This window comes from Vipera ursinii (genome assembly GCF_947247035.1).
Source record: "Vipera ursinii genome assembly, chromosome: 10".
Taxonomy (NCBI): Eukaryota; Metazoa; Chordata; class Lepidosauria; order Squamata; family Viperidae; genus Vipera; species Vipera ursinii.
In genome coordinates, this window is record NC_139520.1 from 18,955,044 (window position 1) to 18,969,903 (window position 14,860).

A 14,860-nucleotide genomic window follows, 5' to 3' on the forward strand; every position below is an offset into this window, starting at 1 on the left:
AGCAGACTGAGCGTTCTAGTCCCGCCTTAGCCGTGAAAGGCAGCTAGGTGACTTTGGGCCAATCACCAGCTGACTGAGCGTTCTAGTCCCGCCTTAGCCGTGAAAGGCAGCTAGGTGACTTTGGACCAATCACCAGCAGACTGAGCGTTCTAGTCCCGCCTTAGCCGTGAAAGGCAGCTAGGTGACTTTGGACCAATCACCAGCAGACTGAGCGTTCTAGTCCCACCTTAGCCGTGAAAGGCAGCTAGGTGACTTTGGACCAATCACCAGCAGACTGAGCGTTCTAGTCCCGCCTTAGCCGTGAAAGGCAGCTAGGTGACTTTGGACCAATCACCAGCAGACTGAGCGTTCTAGTCCCACCTTAGCCGTGAAAGGCAGCTAGGTGACTTTGGGCCAATCACCAGCTGACTGAGCGTTCTAGTGCCGCCTTAGTCACGAAAGCCATCTAGGTGATTTGGGCCAGTCACCAGGAGACTGTGAGTTCTAGTCCCACCTTAGACATGAAAACCAACTGGGTGACTGTGGGTCAATTCTGAAGAAGCTTCTTGGATGGGAAGCGAAACGTTTTCAAAGAAAAATCCAAGAAGGGCCAGTTGCCTTTTGGAAAAGCACCTTTGGGACACCTGGGGAAATAGCTCAGCAGAGTTCAGACCGATCGATATTTGGGTGTGGACGGTACTCAGCTTTATAGGGAAGTTAAAGTGTGTGGGGGGGAAAGATCCATTGGAAAGCTGTGGAAAGCATTTTCTTATGCTTCTTAAGGAGGTGTCCGTATCGTTACCACGACCTGAACTCGATTGAAAAGGAGACCGTTATAAACCACGTTGTCAATCTCTTTCGAAAAAAAGATGTTTTGTTTTGTTTTTGAAACAGGTGGAATTTGAATGGTTGCGGCAGTTCTGGTTCCAGGGGAAACGGTACAGAAGGTGTACTGACTGGTGGGACAAGCCCATGGCAGATCTGGAAGAACTTTGGAGACGAATGGAGCTCATGGTATGTTCTTCTCAAGGCCTTAGGCTCTTAGGACTATGTCCTGGACTTCTCTTTACTGTTGCTTCCAAATGGTTAAATGGCAGGGATGGGCCGCCTCTAGCCACGTGCCCTCCAATCAGGCCTAAAGCTGAGCCTTGAAATTCAGTGGCTCATAAGCTAATTCTCCCATTTTTTGGCCCTTCAGAATAAGAGGTGAAATAGTCAGCTGAAGCTTCTTTGAAAGAACCATTGCAGTGATACAAAACCACTAACCCAGCCTCTCACAGACTGAATTCCACCAGCAAGCAGTCTCCATGCCAACGTTTTATTCTGTTAAAAAAACTGACTTAGATTATAACAAAATCGTCTGTTCCTTTGGTACTGTATCAAAGAATTAGGAAGGTACCTTATTTGAAAAGTCACAAGGGAGGCCCTTGGCTCTGGCCTGGGGGGGCATCCTGAATGACTTGCTGGGTTGGAAGGACCTCTGCCACATCTCCATGGGGAGGCTGAATCGACCCCATGGAAAATACGCTACACCAATGATCCGATTTCATTGGAGGCCATCTTTTGCCTCTGGGGAGTTGAAAGAGACTTTAGAGGACATCTCGTCCAACCAGAAGTTGTGGGTGCTCCATCACTGGAGGTTTTTAAGGAGAGACTGGACAACCCTTTGTCTGAAATGGTATAGGGTTTCCTGCCTGAGCAGGGGGTTGGAGTAGAAGACCTCCAAGGTCCCTTCAAACTCTGTTATTCTACTCTACTCTACTCTACTCTACTCTACTCTACTCTACTCTACTCTACTCTATTCTGGATGACAGCTGCTTTCCAGGGTCCATCAATCATGTCCACACCTATCGTGATTCAAATTTCGCATTTACAACCGGTTGCAAGAGTCTCAGGGTCCCGTGATGACGACTGGTGATCTTCTCAGCTGGTTTCCCACAAGCAACATCAAACGGGGAAGACAGATTTGCCTAAAGACCGCGCAGTTCATTGAACAGCCTTGCGATTCACTTAATGACCCGTGGCAAAAGTTGTAAAATCAAGTCCGGTCACATGAAGGCTTGTTTAACAACTGCATCATTTAGCGACTATCTGAATCCAGGTTCTGCTTCTGGTGGAAACCAAGGGCCCCTATGTGTATTGTCAATTTTTGCCCTCTGCTCCTTCCTAAAGATCTTTGAAAGCGCAAGGGGAGCGCATGGAGCAAATTTTTCAGGGAGGCAGCTGTCAAAAAGTTTGGAAAACACTTTTCCAAGAGTTCCACCTTCAATGGGGTGGATGGGTAAGAACTTAGCGCTCTCTCTCTCTCTCTCTCTCTCTCTCTCTCTCTCTCTCTCTCTCTCTCTCTCTCTCTCTCTCTCTCTCTCTCTCCAGTCTGAGTTTTTCCTCCTGGTAAGTTGCGGTGTGCTGGGCAAAGGCCAAGGAAAGTTGTCGGGTTGTTACCTTATCTCTGCTGTGTGTCAGGAACATGGAAAAATCTCTCGTGGCCAAGGAATTTTCAAGGGCTGCGTTCTTTGCAAACGGGGTGGGTCTAATTAGAAACAGGAGCTATCGCCTTTCAGAGGGACTAGAGGTGATATTTATCAGTGATCTGGGAAACCTTTTTTTAAAAAAAAAAAAAAAGAAAGAAAAGAAAAAAATGACCAAGCTGACAGAAGCTGCTTCTAATTTAAATCTTAAAAGAGCAACTTCATGACTTTGAACGCATGAAATTGTGGTTAATCGGAGCTGTTGCAAAACAAGAGAATCCTTGTTTGCAAAGTCTGTTGGTTTGAGCCAAATCCTTAAAATACATTTTCTTGCTAATTATCCTTAGACTTCTGATATTCTCTCTTCCGTATTCCTTTTCATACCTGTCCTAAGTCCCAAACACTTAATAATATATTTTTCTTTAATGTTGCTTTACAGCAGGGGGCAGTATTGAGCTACAATCTTTAGGAGAGAGCAGGAGAAACCTAATGCTTTTTTAATATATATCGGGATAAGTATCAAACATTTAGCTGTTTCTTCAAGTTAACCATAATCTCTAAGACTTTGTAATACAGGAAATCAGTTGTGGACTAACAAATTCAACAGCAGTTCAGCAGAGAAAGTGCAGTATATTGGAACAGATCTGGTTTCCGTAGAATTAAAGATTAAAAAAAAAAGAATGCTTCACATATAAATATAACATCTTTGTTTACATGGCTGCCCGGAGATTTTTAACACATCATAGCTTCCATCCTCACCTGCCTCTTAAAACAAAATTACCTGTTAGCAGAAGACAAAAATAATGTAAGGTGCAACTAATTTATTCTCTTACGCAAGAACAAATTTTCTCATTCTGTCCGTATATTTATAGGCTGCCACTATAAAGCAGTGTTTGATCATTCCCGTGATTTGTGACATTTATGGATATATATTTTTTTTATTAAAAAATGAAACCAAGTGTCATTTTATTTTTGACATGTTAATCGAGCTTTTCTGACGAATCCACCCCATTGTCCGCTTTGAGATTCCGTGAAAGAATAATTTTAAAAAAGTCTACTTCTCCCCTACACCACACATACATGTTATTATTTTATTATTCCAATGTTTATTCCTGGCATTTATTTCCCTTCAGGGGAGGCTCGCCTCACCCGGCTAGCTCTTGTGATGTAAATGCTAAACCTTTCATTTGAATGACATTCTGATAAAAATCCATTTGGTCTTCTGCTCCCTTCCTCTATTATGAGACTCTGAATTGCGAAAGGTGAAAGCCAAAGCAGTTTAAACTTTGGGTCTCCTCCGTTTTTTGTTTTTTTGTTTTCCCTCCTACCCCTTGTCTGTTTAATTTTTTTTTTAAAAAAGAGAGAGATTGGGGCAGATGTGAGTGTGTGCACAGAAATATACGCAGTGATGTATTAATTTTAGCGACCGGGATTCACACTTTATCATGCTGAGCATCCAGGCGAAGTTCTCAGCCGACTCCAAGGCAATGTTTCCATTTGAAAAGAGTCTGGAAATGCCTGGCTTTTCCAAGTCTGGCTGATGCCGAATTGGTGCTTGAGATGCAGTACAGAGACCTCCTGAGTCCTACGGTCCAGCCTGCATGCAGAAGCTGGCCAAACTGACATTTATCTTGCCTATAAAAATGTTTATAACATTATGCTGAAACCTGGAAAGATGTGAGAGGCAATAAACAAAAAAAACAAGGAGTCTGTTTGGGCAAGAATGAGAGCGGGGCCAAGACAAATATAAAATGTGTGTCTGTGTGTCTGTCTGTGTGTGGAACCCCTCCCCGTGAATTTCAAATGGTTTTAAAAATAAGCTTGGGCTAAAATAATGCTTTGCTTGCTAAGTCGAAGGATAGAGAGGGGAGACACCTTGGCATCCCTGCCAATGGAGGACAGGTTTGCACAGAATTGTTTCACGCAGATTTGGTGGAAAGAAAAAAAATAATAATAATTGCCCAGACCAGCGGGAGTTGATTCCAGGTTTAATGGTAAGAGGGGTGCATGATAGTATATACTTGATGGGGATGGCTTTTATTCAAATGTATCAGCTTCCTCATGATATCATAAACTTGCATTTAAGCGAGGGAGGTGAAAAAAAAATTGCAATTAAGCTCTGCTAGGTGTGGAAGAATTTGGCTCCAGGACTGAGGCTAGACAAAGAGGTGAACGTTCCAGCATATGAACATTTTATTTTCCACAAAACCCTGCACTTAATGGAACGATACCATCTCGAGACGGTTCGTGTTCATACTGTAATTTGCTGCCGAGCCAGCTGTCAGAGGTTCAAAGGAGGTGTGCATCTTAAAAAAAAAAATTTTCATTATCGCCCAAAAAACCTCCGAGCAATAACGAGTAGCCCCGTTTTTTGGCATCCTCGTAATCCGCAGCTACAAAATGGATGCAGGCTGCTATCCGATGAGATCTGAGGGGGGACAATCAAGAATCTATTTGGGGTTTCTCCTATCCCACTGTGTTCCAGCTTCCTATTTTGTCCTCCCCTTCTGCTGCTGCTGCTGCTGCTCTAGAGAACCTGGAGAAGGAAGGCTGGGTGGGGTTTAATTTCTCCAACAAGAGCCGCTAATTTTTGGAGTTGAAATTTTTATTTATTTTATTTTAATTCCATTTATATCCCGCCCTTCTCCGAAGACTCAGGGCGGCTTACAAGCTTAGCAGTAGCCTTCATTCTATGTATATGCCTGCTTATTAGGGCTTTCACACACACCCCCAAGCGGCATTATTACAAAGTCAGTTTAATTGCCCCCAACAATCTGGGTCCTCATTTTACCTACCTGGGAAGGATGGAAGGCTGAGTCAACCTTAAGCCTGGTGGGACTCGAACCTGCACTAATTGCAGGCAGCTGGTGTTACTTAGGGAGGCATTAGCCCACTGCTCCACCAAGGCTCCTCAGCCCTCAGCAGCTGGAATGACACCTCCAGGTCAAATTTATTTATTTATTTATTTATTTATTTATTTCGATTTATACACTGCCTTTTTCCCCGGGGGACTCAGGGCGTTTTACAGGGCAAATTAAAACAATACAATATATATACAGGTTAAAATAAAATTAAATTAAATAGCCCCCAAATAATTAAAAATTAAAACCTTAACCCAAAAACCCTCAGTCCAGATTCTGTAGATTTTATAGACACGTCCGTGGATTTTTCCAGACAGAGGCAGGAAAAGATTTTGCCACCGGTACCTTCCAAGATCGGTTAATTATTTTTTCTCCCAGCTACTCACTCCTAACCTACAGCCCTGGGCTTTTTTCTGAAGGTCTCCCCAGAGTTGGGTTAAAAGAAAGAAGATCTCTCTGCACTTGTTCCAGTGTAGAGTTTTGAGGGGGCGGTATAGGAAAAGGAACTTAAAGAGCATATTTCTGTTTGGAAATTCATGGGAAGAAACAGAGCATGTAGGGCAGGGCAAAAGTGTCCAGCGAACCTCCTTGGTTGAGTCTCCACCTGTCTCCTGTGCATTGAAGGAAGGGAGGCATTGCAAGTTGACTTGCGTATGGACAGTTTGGGCATGGTAAAGAACTGTGGGGTCCTTGGTGCTCTCTGAGCTTGGTGGTCTTCTTGCAGACATTTCATGACCCTACTAGCTGACATTATCAGTGACAGAAGGGGATGGGGTTTGCGGAGAGGAAGAAGAGGAGGAGGAGGGCTATGCAGTCCTTGGTGCTCTCTGAGCTTGGTGGTCTTCTTGCCGATGTTTCATGACCAAACTAGATGACATCTAGTGCTGCTGCTGCTGATGTTATTTAGTAGGGTAATGAAACATCTGCAAGAAAACCACCAAACTCAGAGAGCACCAAGGACCGCACAGGCCTCCTCCTCCTCCTCTCTGCAAACCCCATCCTCTTCTGTCACTGATGACGTCACCTAGTTCGGCCATGAAACGTCTGCAAGAAGACCACCAAGCTCGGAGAGCACCAAGGACCCCTCCTTTCAATCCTGAGCTACAAAGACTCTCTTCTACCGATAAAGAACTGCCACTGTACACATAGATTACAGGGCTTCTTGTGTGCGTCAAACAAGGTCTTCTGAAGCATGGAGCATGGTAAGGGTGAGCTGGGGGCATAATAGAAAGTCTACAATTAGAACGGTCAGTCTTTCCCTAAGTTGAGAGGAAGAGCGAGACTGAAATGCTGGAGAGACAGGTGGGGACTCTCCTCCTGCCTAGTTTGAAGGAGATATCAAAGCACTATGAACTGGATTTTCACCGAAGGTTTCTCAAAGATTAAGACAATCTCCCAAGAAGTTTGCTTAGAAGACTCGCATGTAAGTGATCGTCAAAAAGAGATGATTAGAACTCTCAGTGGAAATAAATAGGAATGATTCCATTTTGAGCAGTCTCTCTCATCCCGCCCACCCCCCACCCCCATAAGCAAATAGAAACACAGATTTACATAGCCAGTAGAGCCGTGGTAGCGTAGTGGTTAGAACGTGGTATTGCAGGCTAACTCTGCATTCCGCTGTCAGCAGTTCGATCCTGACCAGCCCAAGGTTGACTCAGCTTTCCATCCTCCCGAGGTTGGTAAAATGAGGGCCCAGATTGTTGGGGGCAACAGGCTGGCTCTGTGAACCGATTACAGAGGGCTGTAAGGCACTATGAAGCGGTCTATAAGTCTACATGCTGTTGGTATCATGCCTACTGCCAGCCAAATATAGCCAAGAGTCTTAAATTGAAAGAAAATCTTAGGATGCGGAGATGGTTTTCTTTCCTCTGTCCTTCGTTTCTGGGACTTTTAAGACTCCCTGGTCCCCAAATGATTTCAGCGGTCTTTCTCCTTTCCTCTTCTTTGGCGAAATAAATAAATTCAGAATCAAATAATCTAGGTTGCTAATCTCCCTAAGCATGGAAGAAACTTCAGCTTCCTTCAGTGGCTCTCCTATTTGTTAATCAAATAACCCCCCACCTTCTCTCTCTCTCTCTCTCTCTCTCTCTCTTCCTCCACTCTCTCTGACTCCCTCTGCCTCCCCCTCCCCTCTCTCATAAAGATATATTTACAATTCCGAGCAAATTCAGAGCTAAGCTTCCAAAACAAAATATGTGCTCAGAGTACAAAGGCCTGGGTGTTTATGATTCTCTTTGAAGTGGTTCCTCCCTCCCTCTGCCCCCCCCCCTGGTTGTTCGCCTTCTCCTTGGACGCCCCCTCCTCTTTTCCCCCTTTGCAATAGGGTAAGGAGAATTTTAGAAGCTGCCTGATAGTGCTCAGGGTAAATACTTAAACCCCTTTAGAGAATTTCACACGCAGATACTGTGCAGTGAAAAAGGATGATACTTATGTTTCCTAAAGCTGCTACAGCCTCTCGCTTTGTAGTTAAAGACAGAGGTGTTGAATAGAATTCTACCGAGGATACATAGAGCGACAATATCTAGAGGAACATCAGAGCAAACCAATGGATAGCAGTTTCTCTCTCTCTCTCTCTCTCTCTCTCCTCATCTCTCTTTTTTTTAACCCTTCAGTGAACAAGGAAAGATTTCTGTTGGCACCGAGTGTGGTTTTTTTTTCTTCTTTTCTTTGTTTTCTCAAATTGGAATTGGATCAAGGTGGATATTTATTCTCCAAAAAGATCAGATTGAATTAAACTGATTTAATTCGTGAAGCTCGAATTAAACTGATTTGTTGCTACTCCTGCCCGTGCATAGAAATATCTCGTCAATGCACAGGAATTATCTGCAGCCCGTTTGGGCTAATGGTTAAGGCGCCAGGCTAGAAAGCAGGAGACGGTGAGTTCTAGTCCCGCCTTAGGCCTGGAAGCCGGCTGGGTGGCTTTGGGCCAATCACCAGGAGACGGTGAGTTCTAGTCCCGCCTTAGGCCTGGAAGCCGGCTGGGTGGCTTTGGGCCAATCACCGGGAGACGGTGAGTTCTAGTCCTGCCTTAGGCCTGAAAGCCAGCTGGGTGGCTTTGGGCCAATCACTGGGAGACGGTGAGTTCTAGTCCCACCTTAGGCCTGGAAGCCGGCTGGGTGGCTTTGGGCCAATCACCAGGAAACGGTGAGTTCTAGTCCCGCCTTAGGCCTGAAAGCCGGCTGGGTGGCTTTGGGCCAATCATCAGGAGACGGTGAGTTCTAGTCCCGCCTTAGGCCTGGAAGCAGGCTGGGTGGCTTTGGGCCAATCACCAGGAGATGGTGAGTTCTAGTCCCACCTTAGGCCTGGAAGCCGGCTGGGTGGCTTTGGGCCAATCATCAGGAGACGGTGAGTTCTAGTCCCGCCTTAGGCCTGAAAGCCGGCTGGGTGACTTTGGGCCAATCACCAGGAGACGGTGAGTTCTAGTCCTGCCTTAGGCCTGAAAGCCAGCTGGGTGGCTTTGGGCCAGTCATTCTCTCTCAGCCCAACCCACTTCACAGGGTTGTTGTGGGGAAAATAGGAGGAGGAAGGTGTGTTCGATACGTTTGCTGCCTTGGGTTAGTTGCAAAATTAACACCCCCTGATATTCCGGAATCCGACGAAAGGGATGCCGAGCCCTGTTTTGCTTGAGGACGGCATTGCTCAACTGCCAGGTGCCTCTTGGTCCACGAAGACCCTCAAAACACCTTCCTCCCCCAAGGCCTCCCCCACTGATTTATCCTGCCCTTTGGGGCACACAGAAGGAAAGGGTTAAGCTGGAGGACCTCCACTGGCCATTCCAGCTCAGCTTTTTCAGGTAATTGCTGCCTGGGCTCTGTGATATGAAGGCTGGAGTCTGCCTGTCTGCTCGGGCGGCTGAGTTTAAATCGAACGGGCAGCCCACGGCCTCGCTTGAGGTCCCACTGAAGTCACGATGTCTGTTTGGCTGCCTTTCTTGTTTGTACATCGAATGTGGCCAGCCTGTTTGGTTCAAACCTTTGGGTGGAGAAAAGCACGAGGCGGAGGGTGTGCGTGATGAAGGAGAAGACCCCAGCAAAGACACCTCCTCCCTCTCTCTCTCTCTCTCTCTCTCTCTCTCTCTCTCTCTCTCTCTCTCTCTCTCTCTCTCTCTCTTCTCTCCCTCCCTCTCTCTCTCTCTCTCTCTCTCTCTCTCTCCCTCCCTCTCTCTCTCTCTCTCTCTCTCTCTCTCTCTCTCTTCTCTCTCTCTCTCTCTCTCTCTCTCTCTTTCCCTCCCTCCCTCTCTCCCCCTCTTTATCTCCCTCCCTCCCTCTGTCCCTCCCTCTGTCCTTCTCTCCCTCCCTCTCCCTCCCTCCCTCCATCTCTCCCTCCCTTTCCCTCTCTCCTTCCCACCCTCCCTCCCTCTCCCTCTCTCTTTCTGAATAAGAGAGAGAGAAAGAAAACATTGCCATAAACTGTGCTGTTGCACTGGCTTTAAAAGGAGATTGAACCAACCCTGAAATAGTGCAGGTAGCCCTCCACAACTGAGCCCAAAATTTATGTCGCTAAGTGAGAAGTTTTCTTACGTTGAGTATGGCTCCATTTTGCAACTTTTCCTGCCACATTTGTTAAATGAATCACTGCAGTTGTTCAATTAATAACACAGCTGTGAAGGGATTCTGGCTTCCCCCATGGACTTTGCTTGTCAGAAGGTCGCAAAAGGGGATCACATGACCACCACCCCCGGGACACTGCGACCGTCGTAAATATGAGTCAGCTGCGTCTGAATTTTGACCCTGTGACCCTGGGGATGCTGCAATGGTCATAAGTGTCCAAAAGGATCGTAAATCACTTTTGTCAGTGCCGTTGTAACTTTGAGCAGTCACTAAACGATCTGTTGTAAGTCAAGAATTGCCTATATTGGCATCCATGTTTTAACATGCTTCAACGTGTGTGTGTGTGTGTGTGAGAGAGAGAGAGAGACAGACAGACAGACAGACAGACTCATTTTAGTCTCATTTCCTTGATTGATGTAACCAATCTTGGTCTGGTAGCATCCCTCAGACAGAGCCAAGGGGAGATGTTCAATTATTATCCCACCTGGCAGAGGGCATGTTGAGTCCTGCAGATCCTCATGCAAATCTTTAACTCTGCTCTGTTGTTGTCGTCGTCATTGTCGTGTTTTTTTTTAAAAAAAAATATTCCCCCGAAACACCAAACAAATTGCAATATTTCACGTTGTTGGAATAAGGCCAGAAGGACTGGAGGGGAGAAGCCGCACCACAACTTTATCACCTGTGGTCTGTTGGTGAAGTGAATCGCTTAGTGCGGTTTATAAACAATGATGTTCAGGGCCAGGCAGTGGCTTAGCCTAAGATGCACAGCCAGGTTACAATGAAGAAGGCTGGTGGTGCTTAACGTGCCTGTAAAGGCTTCAGCTGTCAGCCTTAGTTAGAGTCCTGAATTGCCGTAAGCTAAGGAGGACACTGCCAAATCAACTGCCATTAAATGAAGATGTTTTGTGAAAAGCCAATAACATTTTCCTCTAAGAGCAGATGTGCAAGCCGTGCCTTCTTTCTGGCGCTGCATTTTTTCAGGTTCTCTTCCGGAATTGCAAGTCCCGGAGCTGAGGAACAATGAAATGAACGGGATTCTTTGCAACCTTCGCCTAACCTTGATGTCCTCCTCCCCCAGGCCTAAAGGTTTCTTTCCTTTGAGCCCGCAATCAAGATTTATTTTATTTATTCATGATGAAATTTGTTTGCCACCCATCTTGTAATAATAAATACCTGAAGCGGGTTCAAAACTGGGGGGAAGCAGGGGGGTTAATGGAAAGGTCAGGATGAGGCTGGTCAGTGGTTCCTGAAAGTTTATCTTGACCTCTTCCGAACTGCTAGGGAAACTTGAACGACGATAGGTGTGGACATGATTGATGGCCACCGGGAAGCAGCTGCCTTCTAGAATCGTATTCCATTCGCTTGAACGCAAGGTGGCATGAATGGATGGTGTCTCAAGTGGGCTGCAGAAAGGGACAAACTTGTTAATGATGCCTTCTGTAGTTAGGATTAGGGCCTTTCTGGCAGTGACAACTTGAGGTAGAGAGAAAGAGGTTTACCCATCCTAAGTTTCAAATTTCACAGGATGTTAAGCTATGGAATGGAATGGAATGGAATGGAATGGAATGGAATGGAATGGAATGGAATAGAATAGAATAGAATAGAATAGAATAGAATAGAATAGAATAGAATAGAATAGAATAGAATAGAATAGAATAGAATAGAATAGAATAGAATAGAATAGAATAGAATAGAATAGAATAGAGCTGGAAGTACCTTGGAGGTCTTCTAGTCCAACCCCTTGCTCAATCTAGAGATGACATGATAGCAGTCTTCCAATATCTCAGGGGCTGCCCCAAAGAAGAGGGAGTCAAGCTATTCTCCAAAGCGCCTGAAGGCAGGACAAGAAGCAACAGATGGAAACTAATCAAGGAGAGAAGCAACCTGGAACTAAGGAGAAACTTCCTGACAGTGAGAACAATTAACCAGTGGAAGGGCTTGCCTCCAGAAGTTGTGGATGCTCCAACACAGGGGGATTTTAAGAAGAGATTGGATAACCACTTGTCTGAAATAGTATAGGGTTTCTTGCTTGAGCGAGGGGTTAGGCTAGAAGACCTCCAAAGTCCCTTCCAACTCTTGTTATTCTATTATTCTTTTTGGAGAACTACTTGAACAAGGGACATGTTTTCGGTGTCAGCATGCAGAATCCATGTTAAGTTGCACAAGCCAGTTTGAGTAACTTGTAAATCATGCCCACATGGGATCAGATTTAAAATAAATAAATAAGTAAAAAAAAATCCCCAAGGTCCTACAGCTTTTATTGCTTTAGCCCAAGAGATGCAGGGATCTATTCTTGAAATGGATGGCAATATAATACATATTAATGACATGTAGATATAATAAAATAAATTCCGCCAGTGCCTTTCACGCAAAGGTTTGTAGGTATTGTATTCTGAATAAGGCATAAGCTTGAGAAAGACGTTAAGACAGCCCGAGAAAATGTGCATGCATTTAAATATTAAGCTGTCCTTCATAATGTCAGCGAAGACTCAGCCCTGTAAAACTACTTTGTTTGAGCTTTTCTTTTTCTGGTATTTTCCATTCAGTCAGGGGCTTACCCTTTCCTTGCAATTTGTTAGATTGTGGGCGGGCGGAGGGCTTTGAATTCCATTCCAAAAAGATGCTCTGGAAGGGAGGGGGCAGGAAGATTGAACGGATCTGCAGTTCATGAAAGCAGCTGCTTTTTTTCCTGGGATCAGGTGGCAGCTGCAAAGTTTGCTGTGGTGGAATCTCCAGCTAGAGGGGAGCGGGTGGAGTTAAGAGAGTAGCTAGCTTGGAATCCCTGCAGGGGAGAAAAGCAACAAAGACCTGATCCTGGTTGTTCTCAAGAGAATACAGGTAGTCTGGCAAGATAAGTCACCTTTTTCAGCGCCGTTGTAACCTTGAATGGGCACTAGACATTCACCTATCTCAGATGGTATAGGTTCTCCTGCTTGAACAGAGGGCTAGACTAGAAGACCTCCAAGATCCCTTCCAGATTCTATTCTATTCTATTCTACTCTACTCTACTCTACTCTACTCTACTCTACTCTACTCTACTCTACTCTACTCTACTCTACTCTATTCTATTCTATTCTATTCTATTCTATTCTATTCTATTCTTCTGCATTCTATTCTCTATTCTATTCTATTCTATTCTATTCTATTCTATTCTATTCTATTCTATTCTATTCTATTTTCTCTATTCTCTATTCTATTCTATTCCTATTCCTATTCTTTTTCTATTCTATTCCTATTCTATTCCATTTCATTCCATTAAATGAACTATTGTAAGTCGAGAACTACCTATATTCCAATCCCCCAAACGATTTTCATTTTGAAGACCTTGCTATATTTTTTTTAAAAAAACCCACCATCGTCCACTTTATCAAAAGATGGCCATTTTAAACTTCCCTTTTTTGCTTCTGTTTTGAAGCGAGCTTTTTTCTTCCCTTTTTCACACTAGTAGAGAAAAATGAACTTTTAAGAATGCTCTCGATGCCGCCGTTAAGCGTAGAGACATCCTGAATCTCTGAGTAAGTTCCCAAGTCTAACACAATAAACATCAGGAAACTCAATTGGCCCTCATAACATTTCTTAATTTTAAATAGTGGGGGGGAGGGGGGGAAGTGAAATCTGAGACTATTTCCACTGGGTGTGCGGTAAATCTTACACAATACACACGCTCTTCTCTTTCGGCACACATCAAAGCCAGGTGGCTCAGGAGATTAGAATATAGTTTGAATCTTAGTTGGATGAGCAGAACTTCCATCTCAATATTTATTATGCGTGGCTTTACTTTTCTTTCTTCTTCTTCTTTTGTTCTGTTTATCCACAGCTTCGCTTCTTCCTGTAGGAACAGAGGAGGAAGTATCAGTTTCACGAAAGCCCCAAAGAGAGTGGGGTGGGTTTTTCTTTTTCTTTTCTTTCATTTCCCCCCCCTCCCTCCAAGTCCAGTGGTAAGCCCACGTGGCAGAAACAAACTTTTCTTTTATTGCATTCGTTCCCCAAGGAGCAGGGGTTTCTGCCCCCCCCCAAAAAGCTTCCCATGAACACTTTTCATTTATGAAGGCATTGCAACGAGTCAGGTGGGCCGTGGAGGACCAGCCGGGCGAGGAGACATTGGGTTTGGGAAGAGTTGATGCTATCTTTTGGGGCTGCTCGTTCCTCATATCTTCTGCCAAGAATTTCCTACCAATTTTGAGGTCCCCTGAAAAAAGAAGCAAGGAAGGAACGGAAATTGTGCTGAGTCTCACCCGTTGCTGGGATTTTGTCTTTGTTTGTTTTCTGCTTTTATTACTTTTACAAAGAATGCAAGGTGGCCAACCTATCCAACACACCGTCTTCCTCCTCTTTTACCCATAACGACAACCCTGTGAGGTGGCTTGGGCCGAGAGAGATTAATTGGCCCAAAGTTGCCCAGCTGACTTATATGGCTAAGGTGAGACTATAACTTACTGCTAAGCTTGTAAGCCGCCCTGAGTCTTCGGAGAAGGGCGGGATATAAATGTAATAAAAATAAAAATAAATAAACTCACTGTCTCCTGGTGATTGGCTCAAAGTCACCCGTCTGGCTTTCATGGCTGAGTACTCACCAACTCCTGTTGAGTCACCTAGAGTCAGCCAGTCAGCTTTCACGCCTTCAGACAGGACTAGAACTCACAGTATCCTCTTGATTGGTCCAAAGTCGCCCAGCCAGCTTTCATGCCTAAAGCTGGACTAGAACTCACAGTCTCCCAGTTTCTAGCCGGATGCCTTAATCACTACACCAAACGGGCTCTCGGCATCTTTCCTGTTGAGCATGCAAAGCTGAATTCCCCCAATAGACTCTTCTCTTGGGCAGCTCCCATTTGCCAACAGTTTTCAAAGTGGGCGTCTTCCGTACCCGTCTTATTCGCCTTCACAACCCAGTCAAATCAACGGCCTGGCCTTTTCTTTGCAACCTCTCCTCACCGTCTTCTCCCTCGCTTCTCATTTCCCACAAGTTGAGCAGTTACTGTATCAAGGTTAAGAGAGAGAGAGA

At 45.0% G+C, this 14,860-nt stretch overlaps 1 protein-coding gene across 2 annotated transcripts in view; it reads left to right on the forward strand.

Annotated features, from left to right (window-relative positions):
* The window catches only part of FTO (FTO alpha-ketoglutarate dependent dioxygenase), a 151,362-nt gene that overhangs the window by 50,005 nt on the left and 86,497 nt on the right, over positions 1-14,860 (forward strand). Inside the window, exons 7-8 of one of the 2 annotated variants that reach the window (XM_083370607.1) lie at positions 874-993; positions 1,178-1,564. In XM_083370607.1, coding sequence (XP_083226733.1) covers positions 874-993; positions 1,178-1,189 — 132 coding nt within the window. In that variant the 3' untranslated portion in view covers positions 1,190-1,564. Of the gene's footprint in view, positions 1-873; positions 994-1,177; positions 1,565-14,860 lie in introns of those variants that run through there. The other variant, XM_083370606.1, reaches the window with a different exon arrangement.